The 13641-nt window shown below is 49.0% G+C and overlaps 2 protein-coding genes across 6 annotated transcripts in view; both read left to right on the top strand.

The window, feature by feature from the left end:
* Positions 1 to 3353: 3353 nt before the first annotated feature.
* Positions 3354 to 10828, top strand: LOC116842544 (inositol-trisphosphate 3-kinase homolog). 5 transcript variants are annotated; one of them, XM_032811911.1, is made up of 5 exons: positions 3354 to 3629; positions 7940 to 8263; positions 8349 to 8557; positions 8649 to 9120; positions 9239 to 10828. In XM_032811911.1, the coding sequence occupies exons 1-5, from the start codon at positions 3369 to 3371 to the stop codon at positions 9440 to 9442; spliced, it is 1470 nt and encodes a 489-aa protein (XP_032667802.1). In that variant the 5' UTR covers positions 3354 to 3368; the 3' UTR covers positions 9443 to 10828. The 5 variants fall into 5 exon arrangements, with proteins under 5 accessions (XP_032667802.1, XP_032667803.1, XP_032667804.1 ...); XM_032811912.1 differs by having other exon boundaries at positions 3500 to 4315; XM_032811913.1 differs by having other exon boundaries at positions 3500 to 4315; positions 7924 to 8263.
* A 298-nt stretch (positions 10829 to 11126) lies between these two features.
* The window catches only part of LOC116842543 (cerebellar degeneration-related protein 2), a 54986-nt gene continuing 52471 nt past the window's right edge, over positions 11127 to 13641 (top strand). Inside the window, exon 1 of the mRNA XM_032811909.1 lies at positions 11127 to 11866. Within this exon, the coding sequence (XP_032667800.1) occupies positions 11791 to 11866 (76 nt within the window). The 5' untranslated portion in view covers positions 11127 to 11790. The remainder of the gene's footprint in view (positions 11867 to 13641) is intronic.

Below are 13641 nucleotides of genomic sequence, written 5' to 3'. Positions count from 1 at the left end.
ATTATTTTTACATGAAAGATAAGATAAAACTACATATTGTCGTTCAGCGAACATCGAGATATTTCTATCCAATCAAGAATACCTAACACATGTTATCAGCGCGCGCGACCAGTGCATCACCTATTGAATAGAGATAACTAAAGTAACGATAAAAGCAATGATAATGATTGAATTCGTTACCATTACTGTAAAAATACGACGTTGCCATTACAAACAGGAAGAAGTAACGATCGTTATCGAAAAAAGAGTAACGGTATCAGCTACAATGATAGCGGTTACAAGTAACTGCTTAGCTCTGCTAAGATGTAAGGAGGATTTGTCGATTATCATTCATTATTTATTTCCTGTTAATCCCCTTAACATGCGCCTCAACATTTGATGAAATCCGCGCAAGAGTGCCGAAAATAAACTGAGCGTGTCGGCTGCTACGGTTTTTGCTCTCGATATAATTTTAATAACTGCGTCAATCCCTCTCGCCTCCTCGATTTCCGATTATTCTATTTTGACGATCAGTTTTTCATTTTCGCCGCGATCGCGGCTCGCACACACAACGACGTCTGTAATGAGTAAATTTTCCGTATCGGGTGACGCCAGTAGACTCGTAAACACCGATACGGATGCATAGCGCGGCGCGGTGTGTTTTCAACTATCGCTCTACCGTGATACCTTGCGTGGACGTAGCACGACGCAAGCATCTTGCAGCGTCACGGATCCCCGGCGGAATATTCAAATATTTGGCCGGATTACGGCGTATCATTCCGGCACGCTCTCTTCGTGGAAGCGCGAGGACACGCGCGAGATCGTATCTCATCAGTCAGATGACGGTGACAGAGGCGCACCTCCGTTCTCGTGCACCGTATGTACCTCGCGGTCGATCACCCTTGGCTCTCGCGCGCCAAGCGCAGCTGACGATAAAAGCGACCGTCACGTTTTCATGACGCCAGGAATAAGAATTAGCCCGGCTTCACCCTCGGCTCGAGCGAACGCCTCGCGGAGGAGCGGAGCGGGCGGGTTGACGCACCACCACGTGCGCCATCAGACTTTCGTCGGAAACAATATCCGCGAGCTGCCACAGACGAACTTCTCGTGTGCTTCGTTGCCGCACCGTTCCTGGAACACGATATTGTAACATCAATTCGTGGAAGGTCGCTTGAATCATGAATTTTATCGCCGACGCGAGATATATCAAGAAAGCAAAAGAAGAAGAACACCTACTTGACACATGTCACCCACGTGTCTGCTCCGGAATTAACGGGCAGTATCGGCGCGCGCGTGTCTCAGCCAGAGGCGAAAGCGTGGCCCGTTTCACTGGCAGTGACGTGAGCGCGCAGCGCGTTTCTAATTTCCCAAAATTCACGAAGCGACCGTAAAAACGGCCGGCGCGGATAGCCGGGCGTCGACTTTCTCCCCGATAATGCGACTTACGTCAACGGGCATATCGAAAGCACCGCCGATGACCGGAATTGCGCGCGAGATAGCGACGTTAATCGGTAGAGGTTGAGGAGCCACAACGAGAGACGAACGAGCGCGCGCTAGGCCGGCGAACGAGGCCCACTTTTGGGACGATTTATAATCCACGACGAGCGCACGGGGCTTGGTAGATCGTCGGATCGCAGGTGGAAGCGCGGCGCCCGAACGGTTCTCTCTGGAAAAGAGAGAAACAAAAATGTGGAACGCTACCCGAATCGTTCCGTTTTACGCTTCGCGCACGTCGAACGCGAGACTCAGTACGATTTATCCTGATTCGCTGCATCGCCGTCGCAGAATTGCGACCGGAAATGAATCAGCGACGCGCGATATCCGGTTCGAATTCTGAAAAAGCATTATTCCCGCCGCGAATGATAAATCGTTTTACGTCAAGACGCTTTACGCGAAAGACGTTAGGCGAATCCGTCGGACATCCTGCAAGCTGACTCATCGACCAAAGAACATGCGAATGACTTTCAAGTACCCAGTAAACATCAATTAACTGTAACGTCCCAAATGACACAAATGTCTAAAATTTGTATTAATAGCAATTACTTGAAGCTTGTGTCGCTGGAGATATTCCGATCTGATGAAATTAGATCTGAGTTTTTCAGTTAAAACGTTGTTAATAAAAACAACGGTTAAAACGCGTGATATTATACATGCAATCGCAGTTGTACTGAAAGATTCATATCCACCTCTAAACTCAAATATCTCACTTGAGGCGAGCGATACGAGCTTAAAATAAATCTTAGGGCGAATTCATATCTTAGCAGGAAAGCCGAAAACAGAAAGGCAGAAGCCAAACAGAACTGATAGAAAAGCAGAAACTGCCGACTACCATCTGATCATCAGCGCGAGATCCGATTGGTTTCTGCCTTTATTTTCGACTTTTTTTGCTAAGGTTCGCTCTTAAGCTCGTATCAGTAGTTATTACTTGAAATTCGTCTCAAATTAAATACTTAGATTTTAATTTTCTAAGTTAGATGAGAGATATTTCCGTTAAATTATGCGCAATTACAAATATAAATGTCACATATCATAATTCAATCAGAAAACTTGAATCTAACTCTGAATAAAAATTTGGAGTATTATGTGCATGAGATAAGTTTCAGGTGACAGCTATTCATTGTCTGAGATGTTTTTCAGACCTTTGTTCGGTATAGCATTACGTCAATGGCTACGTTCAGCAGAGAAAGCTGCTGTGTAACTGTTATAAAATTAGTGAATCCGATTGGTGTATGCTCTTAATCTTGACATATCTAATACGGTGTGTGCTCTTAATCTTAACATATCTTGCCTACATCTAAGTGCTGATCAAATTCACAAATTTTACAACAGTTGCAAAGCAGTTTTCTCTGCTGAACGCCAGTTATATCCAATGGTATAATTTCACACTCGGCAATGCGAGTGTAATATAACGCATGTACGTAACACAATTACATTGTTGAGTAAGAAAAATTGTAACATCGATGCAGCATTATTGTTAGCTGGTAGGTAATAAGAATGACAAACACGGGGCAAAATCGCGGGGAAAGATCCCGTGTTCGCTGACGCAACCTTCGAAAACGAGCACCAACCGCCGGCTTCCCGCGAATCGCCATTCCGCTTACAATCTAAATTCACGAAGATAACGGTATCAACGCGCCTTTAATTGAAAGCGGATTGACGTAAACGCGTGAGAGCGCGCGGCCTCACAATTACGTCGATTGGTTACCAAACGAGATACGGGAGCCGTTATTCTGTTCCGAATATGAAAAATACGCGCATACTTGGTCTAACCTAAAGACGAACGGCGCACACTCACGGTCGAGCGCGCGAAAAAGGGGGCCCGATTTATTTATCCCGCAGCCTCCTCCTAACCGCAAATTGCCAACGACTTACGCTCCGTTGCGTACCCGATGTGCTCGGGCGGCGGTAGACCCGCGCGCGCTCGGGGGAGGGAGAACGCACCGATAAAACTACATTCGCGTTCTCTTGTCGCTCAGTATCTCTCGGTATACACGAACGCATCGCGCGGTGACGTTACGACGCGACGCGGAGTGTCGTCTCGTTGCACGGCGCGCATAGCAGTGAAGTTGCACGCAGAAGCGTTCGGGCGAACGGGCGACGTCGGCGTGGAAGGAGGAGGAGGAGGAGAAGGAGGAGGTGACATAGCACGAGTGAGTGAGTGAGCGAGTGAGCGAGCGAGCGAGAGAAAGAGAGAGAGAGAGAGAGAGAGGGAGAGCGAGAAAGAGGGATATGAGGACGCGCAAAGGGAACGGAGACACGGGAAGTACGGCGAGGTGAGCGGAAGGATAGCTCGGACGGCGCGCGAGAGCGGAGGCGACAGCGCTTAACGGAAGTGAGAAGGAACGACTGAAGCACGGGGCGAGAAGAATGCGGCGTGAGCGCGAGAGAGAGCGAAGAACGTAGCTCGACCAATCGGCGCGTGCCTCGCGTCAGCGGTGGCAGGGTAGTCGCGGACTGCGCGGCGCCCCGCGCGACATTCGTCAACCCTGCGGCCCCTGCGCCGGTCGGCTCGTTCGACGAAGGAGGTTAGGTTCGACGCACTGTAGTGGACGATCCTCTCCGAGTACGTCGCGCCGCGCCGCGTCCCGTCCGTCCATCTGTCCATCTGCGACTCTCCGTACGTCTACGTGCGCGAGGAGTGCCGGCTCTCTCACCGCCGAAGTATCGCGCGTGCATGTGCAGCAGCGTCGACATTGTGCTCGCTACAAACGGATGAATGATGTCAAGCAGCGTGTGTCACGCGCCTCTGCCAGCACGAATGGAAGCGTTCACCACGAGGTTCTGCCTGCGTGCGGTCGACCAGTATGAGCGACTTCTGCAGACTCGCTTCAACAAGGTACGCGCCCACCGGACAGCGTGTGCTGTCGAGCGCACGCACGTACGCACGCACGCACGCAGGATTCGCTCTGTGCCCGTTTCTCTCGCCTTTCCTTCTCGGCCGCCTGCGTCAACGCGTGGAAAGCGGCATTTCCTACCTCCCCTCTTCCCCGTCTCTTTCCCGGCGTACGGTCGGGAAAAGGGGAGCGAAAAGGCGCCCGGGAAGAAATGCGAGAGAAATAAAGATGCTTTTGCCGCGCGTCTCGGGCGAAAAATTAATACGTATTAATTCGAGGTAAAACGCTGACACTCGCGGCAAATACCGGCGAAATGGAATGCGAAATATGTGATTAATGTAAACGAAACTCACGGACACGCGTGCACACAACTGCATGCACGCATATATACACACATACGCACACATATCTACGCAGCTGTATGTATTTATTTTAAATTCGTACAACCGACGGCGTCGCTCGAGTATATCGTTAACGATTTCTGTGCGGAAAAGCGCCTTGCGCCGATGCGAAATCCACCCTTTTCTCCAGGGTGGACGTTTTCATAAATCAATTGCCGTGACTTGGAGCACCTTGGTGTCCGCGGTTGATGAATGAAAAGAAGTCAAGGCTCAAGTGTGCCATGTGCCGCCATTCGGATAATTCAACCACCCGGTTTCCAACGGAAGATCATTGACCCGCTGTACACGCACCCCACTTAGCACTGCTACGCGTCCATGATTCCATCTCGTTCGCAGAACGTGCATCTATCGTAGATCCGTTCTCCTCAGCTGCGTGCGTTACGCTACACCGTCTCCGTACACTCGAAACGAGACGGATGTCTGCTCGCAAATTTCTGTCGGCTCCGTGAGAGGATGTGACGAAAGAAATCGCGGCGGAGAGATATTGGAGGTAGAGAATACAACAGATGCACAGAGGAACAGACTCCTACGAATGTAGGCAGTCTCGAACAAAAATGTCGATACGTATCGATGCGATAACCATAATTGCGCGCGCGTGGTCGACAAATTAACGGCTGAATTCTTTTCACGTAACACACGTGTCTTGCAATGCATTGTAAAATAATTTTCACGACGCGAGCGAGCGAGAGAGAGTGAATGAGTGAGTGAGAAAGAGAGAGAGAGAGAAACTCGATACAGACCGGTGCAACAGGAGGTCGTTCGAGCAGTGACGTATCTCATCGTTCTTTCGAGACTTTCCAACTTTTTCTCGCGCTTATTCAAGATCTCGGATCTTGCCTCGTGTCCTTCCCGGCATTTGTCTCGCCTCGCCTTAACGATTCATCGCGAAAGGCGGATGCAACCACGATCGTGAAATGGTAGACGTAACATTCTCGCGAAGTAACTAATCGCGACGATGTGGTAGGGACCTTGATACAGGATACGTGTAAAACATAATGAGAGATTTTCCTGTTACGCCGCGCTTCTCGCCGGTTATGCAGTCACCATCGAAGATGTCCCGAGCGCATTAATAAGCATCCGCGTGGCGCGGATTTGTTTTCGTCGTGGAGGAACAGGACTAAAAGAAGCGCTATTGACAAACCATTGCTGCCGATAAATACCCATTAGGATTCAGATTACTTCTTCCAAGCCCCAAGCGTGGTGTCATTCCATCAATTAAATGAGACTACAAAATTATACATTTGCCAACACATGCACACAATTCTCTCTCTCTCTCTCTCTTCCCCTCTCTCTCTTTCCCTGAAGATTCGAGAGAAGGAGAAGACGGGCAATTTTGCGAGCGACGGGACACACGTCATATGTCTCGCCGGGGCTGAAAGGGTTAAACGCGCAACCTAGTTTCAACGAAACCTCGCGCAGCGATGCCTTATGATTTCGCGGAGCGATACGCGACTGCGAGATCGCTCGAGGCGCACGGTGACACAGTTTTAAGCGCGGATACACTTGTTACCGAGCCGCGGCGTGCCGCTTGCGCGAGTTTCATTTCACTCACACCGGCGAGTATTTCGTTGGGATACTCGGACCGCTGAAAGAAGAAGAAAGAGGGAAATACCGGCGAATCCGAGAGAAATCAGGGGAACACATCGGCTGCGAGCGAGCGCGCGCGCGCGCGCTTCCGCGCGAGATCTGCCGCGACTTGTGTCGCATGACTCGGTCCACCTGTACCGCGCCGCCTCGACACCGAGAAATTTTAAGCATTCGCCCAGAGGCATGCATGGATGAATGGATAGGCCGTGTGTTGTCGCGCGTTCGCGTAACGACGCCAAAACTTAACGGGTGAGACCACTTATCACGCGTCCGCAATCGCACTTACACGCACGTACGTACATGACGCAACGCTGTTACGCTCAATCCGCACAATTAACATTCATTTAACACTTGTTTGTCTTTCTGAAACGTAGGCGTGTAATTTTAGCTACTCACAGGTATACATTCGCGTGCTTTATACATCTCTAATCGCGCTTTTCTCCCATTAACTTTTCAACTGTCGCGTGCTTACCGCGTTTCACCGCTTCGCTTCGCGGTGGAAGCCGAGAGAGAACGAGAGAAACCGCATCGCAACGGAGATTATTCTTCCTTTTTTTGTTTCCTTTTGAATTGCGATTCACAGTTAGCGTGATTTCGCGCACTGTAATTCCGCCGGGAGACGTTGAACTTCCCCGCGCGCGCGGACTTGTCTAATTAGCGAGCGTAAATAACGCGTCGTTATCTCGTTATCGATACAAAAACCTCGGCATTTCAATAGCCCCGCGGCGGTCGCGTACCGCGGCTATAAATCGGCCCTGCGGCGACACGGTGCAACTTGAATAAAAGTACTGACGTCAATCGGCGGCATGAAACGCGATCCGCTTATTTACGAAACGATCGTGCTTCGAGTTCTTTCCGCGTTCTACTCGTGGTTAAACGAGCGTTTTTCTCTATATTTTTGTTGTCTTTTTTTCATCTCCTTTTTCCTCCGTTCGGTCGCAATGAGATCCACAGACAAGTTCACGTTCGTCAGTTTTGCGTCGGGGACGGCGTCCTCACAATTTGTTGGCTCGCATTTTAGCCATTTTTTACAACCGAGTGCGTGCATTCGCACGCGACAGGAAACACGAGCCACCACTGCGCCGATGTATGGCCGATAATGGACGGAGGCCGAAATCACGGCCGAATAACGCGGACCTTGCCGGTGAGATTAAAATGAACGGCGTATCGCGAAATCGAGCGTCTGCGTTGAGAAGCGATAACGACGCGCGAATAATAATAAACAGCCTTCGCGCGAGAAAGTAATAGGTTGGCGCACATACAGGACACGCCAATTTTCTACTGAATTCTCGCGGAAAGTTCGTGTATTCAAAAGAAGATAGAATTTTCTCGTTGGATGTCTGAAAAATATCGAGTTAGTGCTGATTTTATTCGTAAAAATCATGCATCTCCCTCCTCCGAAATTGGACGTGCTACATTTGATTCGGCGAACCTTTTACACCAACCCAAGACTCCTCTTTGACGATCTTTGACTATCTTCTCACGAGCGAAGTGAGAAACACCGTCGTGCCCGTCACGGTTTGCGATCCGTTCGTATCGATTCCCGGTTCCGGATGACTGAAATTTCGAGGCGACGCGGCCTAACGAGACGCACTATCCCGGTTGGATTAAATTCTTAGTAGACTTCTCTGGTTGCAGCCCTCGAGCAAGGAGCAAACGCGCTTGAGCAATCATGACTCGACGGGCAACAAGGAGCACCGTCGCCAGAAGGATGGGTCCACCAGCAGCGGTAGCAGCGGCAGCAGTAGCAGCACTTACAGTAGTGCCTTTCGTCAATGGCGACGGAGCACGTCAATGGGCTCCCACAACAGCCGGTCCAACAGCACCGGCTCCAGATCGTCCAACTCGTTCACCAAATTGCCGAATGACCCGGCCACCATGCGAAAAATGGAACAATTCCCCTTGGTCTTGTCAGACACAACGATGCCGGACGAGGACCTTTCGTTAAAGTTCCTTGCATTGGTACGTACAATCGCGTCTTGGTCTTGTACTCGCTCTCTCCTAAAAAAGACCCCCGTCGACGATGGCTGATGTGGTGATGTTGCAGAACGCTTTGGACTTGACGGCGCCAGCCAGTGACGTTCTCCTAAAGAACCGATTGAAGTCTTGGTTCCAGTTGTCGGGACATCCCGACGGTTTCGCTCCTGCGGGACCCGGTACGGTTTGGAAGAGGAGAACGGGCGGCACTGAAAACACAGAGCGCGTTGTTTACGAGACCCTAAGCAAGGACGAAGCACTGCGAGACTGTATTCCGAGGTACTTGACAGATTTATAAATAAAAATTGATAAAATGGTGCAAATTATGTGTGAACAAGGTGTGCTATCGCATTGTGTCGCTCTATTGCAGATATTACCGGGAGGTCGAGTACAAGGGCGACACGTTCATCGAGCTGCAGGATCTGCTGTTCGGCTTCAACGATCCCCACGTGATGGACATCAAGATGGGCACACGGACCTTCCTCGAGTCCGAAGTATCCAAGACCACCGCCAGGCCGGATCTCTATCAGAAGATGATAGCCGTCGATCCGGACGCGCCGGCCCAACTGGAGCACGAGCAGCGCGCCGTAACCAAGTTACGGTACATGCAATTCCGCGAGCAGCAAAGTTCGACCTGCAGCCACGGTTTTCGCATCGAGGCGATGAAGCTGCCGGGCGCGCCGCCGATCACCGATCTCAAGAAGGTCAAGTCGCATTCGGAGGTGCTCGACACCATCAGGCAGTTCCTCGGTAGGCGCGAGGATACGCGCAGAAAGATCCTCGCGCGTCTCAGGAGTCTGCGGACCAAAGTCGAGGAGTCAGAGTATTTCGAAACCCACGAGGTACGCCGAATCTTATACAAGTCGCTTGAATGTTTATTTGATTTTGCTCGAATGTTTATTCGGTTTTTTAGAGCTTGTTTTGATCATGCGTTATCACGTGCGCTATTTTGTCCTTCAGGTAATTGGCAGTAGCATATTCATGATTTACGACAGCGAGAAGGTCGGTGTTTGGCTGATCGATTTCGCGAAAACGCGCGTAGTGCCCGACGGACGGAGGCTTACGCACAGGCGTCCTTGGGAGGAAGGTAACCACGAGGAGGGCTTTCTATTCGGATTGGACAACCTAATTTCAGCCATGGAAGAGGTCCGCCTCACGCCGTGAAAGTTCCCGATCGGAATGGATTTCCTTGCATTATAATCAACATTTAATCATGTACATCTCTACGAACGAGTGAAGAAAAGTATTTGTACTCTCCATCATTTCTCCCACATATCAATGGTATTCAGTTTAAGACAGCGCCACTCAACAAGAAGAGGAGTATCTGTGACAGCGCGTCGATAGCAAAAAGTGGTGTACCGGTACTCGTTTCGCTCATTTTATACTTTAACTTTTCTGGTCTTGTCGCGAAAGCTATCGACATTCTCATCATTCTTATTTATATCATTAATGTAGACACATATATTTACGTGTATATTGGTATTTTACATGGAAGACTGCTTTCTATTGCATTTCGCGCGCATTTTTATAAGAGACATCTCTAGACGAAGTTTACAACACACTACTATGTGTACAAACGTGTAATGTACAAAAGTAGCATTTAAGCTAGCGTGTAAGTGATCTAACGTGTAAGCTAAGCGAAACTTATTTATGAGGAGTGCTTACGTCGGATAATAACGTTCTTACATTTTTTAAAGAGTACTCGATTGCTTCGTGTTTCAGTTTGTAGTAATAAATAAATAGTCTTCGTCTTTGTGAAGATGAACTTTTTCATCTTGATCACATCAACGTGTCCTTTCGTCACACAGAATGATATCTGAAACCTGGATACGCAACGGACAGAATTGTGTGGAATGTAATAGAGAGTTGTGAGAAACGTGTGAAGAAGTCAGTCATATTTAGTCCGTAAATGTACAAGAAATGATATATTAGTCGAAAACTATTTTATAACGAATACAATGTTCCATGTCTTTACAATTTTAATACTATACAATTTACAGATATAAATGAATAATATTAGTAATAATGACAAATTTTACATACGTCGTTTCTACACATTATCGTAAAAGAAGAAAGAAGTGAAAGAAATTTGTTATATTGACACAGTAATTGGTCATTTAAGAAGGAAGTAGAAAGCGCACTCTCGACCAAGGTGGGGCTTTCCGCTCATTGGTCGGTCATAACTATTGATTATAATCGAGCCTCACTTCAAGATCGATGATGTTATCGAAATTTAAAGTTCATGCTGACCAATCATCGCGAGAAAAAATGCGACGCAACCAATTGTTAAGCACGGAGCTAGCCACTATCACGACTCAAAGCTGTATGAGGTGTTTCGGAAAAAAATTGTTATCGTCGACATAACAATATTTGGACTGAGTATGTACTGTAAAATTGCAAGGGAGGTAATATCAATCGGCGATAAGGGGAAATTTACGGTACTTCGGGGATTATTCGACTCGATTCACTGCCATTCAGCTTACGTTTGTTGTATGCTAAAAATATCCGTCATCATGTGTATATATATATATATCTCCTTTTTTATTATTACTATTGCTTTTATTCTGTTCCTAACCTATCGCAATATGGCCAATACACATAATATATTCAGATTGAAAAATGTTTCCAACGGTACACATTTCTTCGTGAGACGCAAAGCTTACCTCTAATCAGACCTTTCCTTCGCTCGGTCCAGATACGCTCATGTCGATGTCACCCGAATTATTTGTTATTTCACGCAACGACAGAATAACAGAGCGAGAGGTTAAAGTGTCGTTCATGACGTCACAGATTCTCGATAGCGTATCTCACGGTCCGACTCGAGAGTGGCGAACTTCAGACGCGTAGTCGAGCAATGGCGCCAGGGCGTACGTTAACGGTCGCGAGCAGCCGCGCGAGTTTACACACGATGGGCGCGCGAGGCCGGCGGCGAGCGGTGAGTCGTTACTTGCGATGAAAATAAACAGCGCGAAGTCGCGTCCCGCGTAACGACGCGACGTGACAGACAGAGAGGACGCGCGAGCGACGGAGAAGCGCGCGACCGGCCGCGCGGTGGTGGAACGGGAGCCGATCGCGGCTCTCGCGTGGGACGCGGGGCCGGGTGAGGTGAGCGCTACGGTGTGTTACTTTGACGCCCGCGTGCCTCAACGGACCGGTGTCCTTTCGCGCGTCGCCCCCAGCGGTATATTCCCGCCGATAATGCCCGCCGCACGCATTTCCGCGCGATTACGTGGACATTCTCGCAGAGCGCGTTAGACAGCCGCGCGCGATACCGCACGCTACCGTCGTAGATCGTCGCGCGATCTCTCGTGCGAAATCGGCGGAAGTACACGCCGGCGACTAACGCCGGGAGATCGACGCGGAGACAGGCGCGGAACAGGGGGGTGCCGCGAGGATCCCGCGAGGACTCCCTCGCGACGACGGCTGGAGCGCGCGGCAATTGGGAAGTCCACGCTCATCGGGTGCCACGACAGAGGAGCGAACCCGCGCGAGGACGAGGATCCTTCACGGCCATGGCGACTTCCCGGGACCTGGAGAACGACTGGTCCGTGCTCTGGCAGTGCAACACCGACTACTGGACATACGCCGGTGAGTCTTCATGTATTCGCGATAAGCGCGAGAAGGTTATGTCCCCGCGAGTCCTGATCGACAGGACTCGAGATTTCGAACGATCGTGCGGGCTCCTTCCGTTTGCGATCATTCGTCTGCTCGAAGGGAGACGTCGACACCGCTCGCACCGGTCTGAGACGTTTTGATTCAACGAGAGTATCGTTGAATATATGCGGAAGAAGAAGAACGGCAGTTCGCACAACTAAATAGGGACTAGACGAGAACTCGGTGACGGGGAACGATATTGTCATTCTGTTACCGCGACCGTAAACATTCGCCCCAAAAAACAGAATTCTTAGTAGAATCCTTTTGTATGTACATGCGCAGGTTTAATCATACCATAAAATAGCTGCGCAGTAAAACTTACGTATACGTAACTATTTCAAGAATAAGGGCCCAGGAACTTTTCTTTTTTTCTGAGAGATTAAATGAAAACTATTTCGACACTTGGAAGAAAAAGACCCTGATTACAATGCTATTTCCTGTATATTTTTGGGGGTTTTTTTTTAGAAGTCCTTTTGAGGTCATGTATAAGAAAATTTCGCTAAAGAGATTATATTATTATTATTTTTTTTAATATTCGTCTGAGCATAAACTCGACTATTCGAAAACTTGTTTGAAAGGACGACTGCATGCATGACTACATACGCTGAGAAAGAAATATAATGTATGCATGACTGCATACGCATACGAGAAAAAAAATACTTGAAAACTGACTCGTGAGATATAAAGTTTATTCGTAGAAATATATGTCCCACAGAAAAATTGCGAAGTATTCTTTCTCAGCGCAGAGACCTGCAAGAATTTTTCTGTTTTCACAACGAGTCTTTCCCCGTGTACTCATTTGTGGAATGGTTTTGACACTTTTTTTTAACGTATTTCAAGACGCTCATGTCCAATGAAAAACTGTCTTTCAAGAATTGCTTAAAAAGAATTTTCCCATTACACGTCGACTACATTGCAAAGTATGTCGAATAAGACGCTTTGAAAACGTTCTGCAAACAAGTGTACGTAATTTGGACTCGTCCGCGCGCAAGCATAGACGTATACAAACATGTAGGCAAAGGTGTGTATACTCGGAAGAAGAAAATAGAAAGAGAGAAAAACGTATAGACAGCATAGACACGAAGAGACACGGCAGAGATGCGCGCTCGTGCTGTCTGCGTCTCGCACAACTCTGATCGATCCAACTTCGATTAATGGAGATCGCGAGACACCGTGTCGCGCGAAATTTCGCGTGCGACGGGAAAGGATTTCCCTTTTCTTTCCGCGGCGCGGACGAGAGACGCCACGGAGGAAGGCGCGTTGAAAGTTGGCGCGAGGTGAGGATAGAGGATATCGGTCGAAAATGTTGTTTATTACGCGCGCGTAAGCCAACGTAACGCCTTACACGCCGCCGCTCGGCGTGGACACGAGCGCGGCTCGTACTTTCTTCCCTCGCGAAAACTATGCCGCTGCGATATTACGTAAAGCCGCCTGTTATTAGCGCCGAGATCTTCCCGCATCGACAATTCCCATTTTCGCTGCACTATCGCGCGCGAAAGTGAACATTCTTGCCGGCGATTTCGACTTCCCATCGCGTCGCGCCGCTACTACCGCCTTTGCTCCTTGTCGCTCGACAAATTGTCCCGCTTGGAGCCCGCGGGGTATCCTTGCCGCCGCGACGAAGACTTGCTATCCTCTGCACCGGCCGCGGACGGAATCCAAATGACTCGCCGGTTTGTCCGACGCTGAATCCCCGATTTATCGAGTCG

This window comes from Odontomachus brunneus, unplaced genomic scaffold, assembly GCF_010583005.1.
Source record: "Odontomachus brunneus isolate Ranch 3 - 2012 unplaced genomic scaffold, Obru_v1 Obru_scaffold_025, whole genome shotgun sequence".
In the NCBI taxonomy this organism is placed as follows: Eukaryota; Metazoa; Arthropoda; class Insecta; order Hymenoptera; family Formicidae; genus Odontomachus; species Odontomachus brunneus.
The sequence above is the reverse complement of the archived record's forward strand: the minus strand, read 5'-3'. Positions and strand labels throughout refer to the sequence as shown.

Excerpts from the sequence above, each read along its gene's own strand:
- LOC116842544 (XM_032811911.1), top strand. The coding sequence starts at position 3,369 with ATGTGCTCGGGCGGCGGTAGACCCGCGCGCGCTCGGGGGAGGGAGAAC. Across the intron at positions 8,264-8,348 it reads CGTTAAAGTTCCTTGCATTG|AACGCTTTGGACTTGACGGC; the intron begins GTACGTACAATC and ends GTGATGTTGCAG. Across the intron at positions 9,121-9,238 it reads AGTATTTCGAAACCCACGAG|GTAATTGGCAGTAGCATATT; the intron begins GTACGCCGAATC and ends TTTGTCCTTCAG.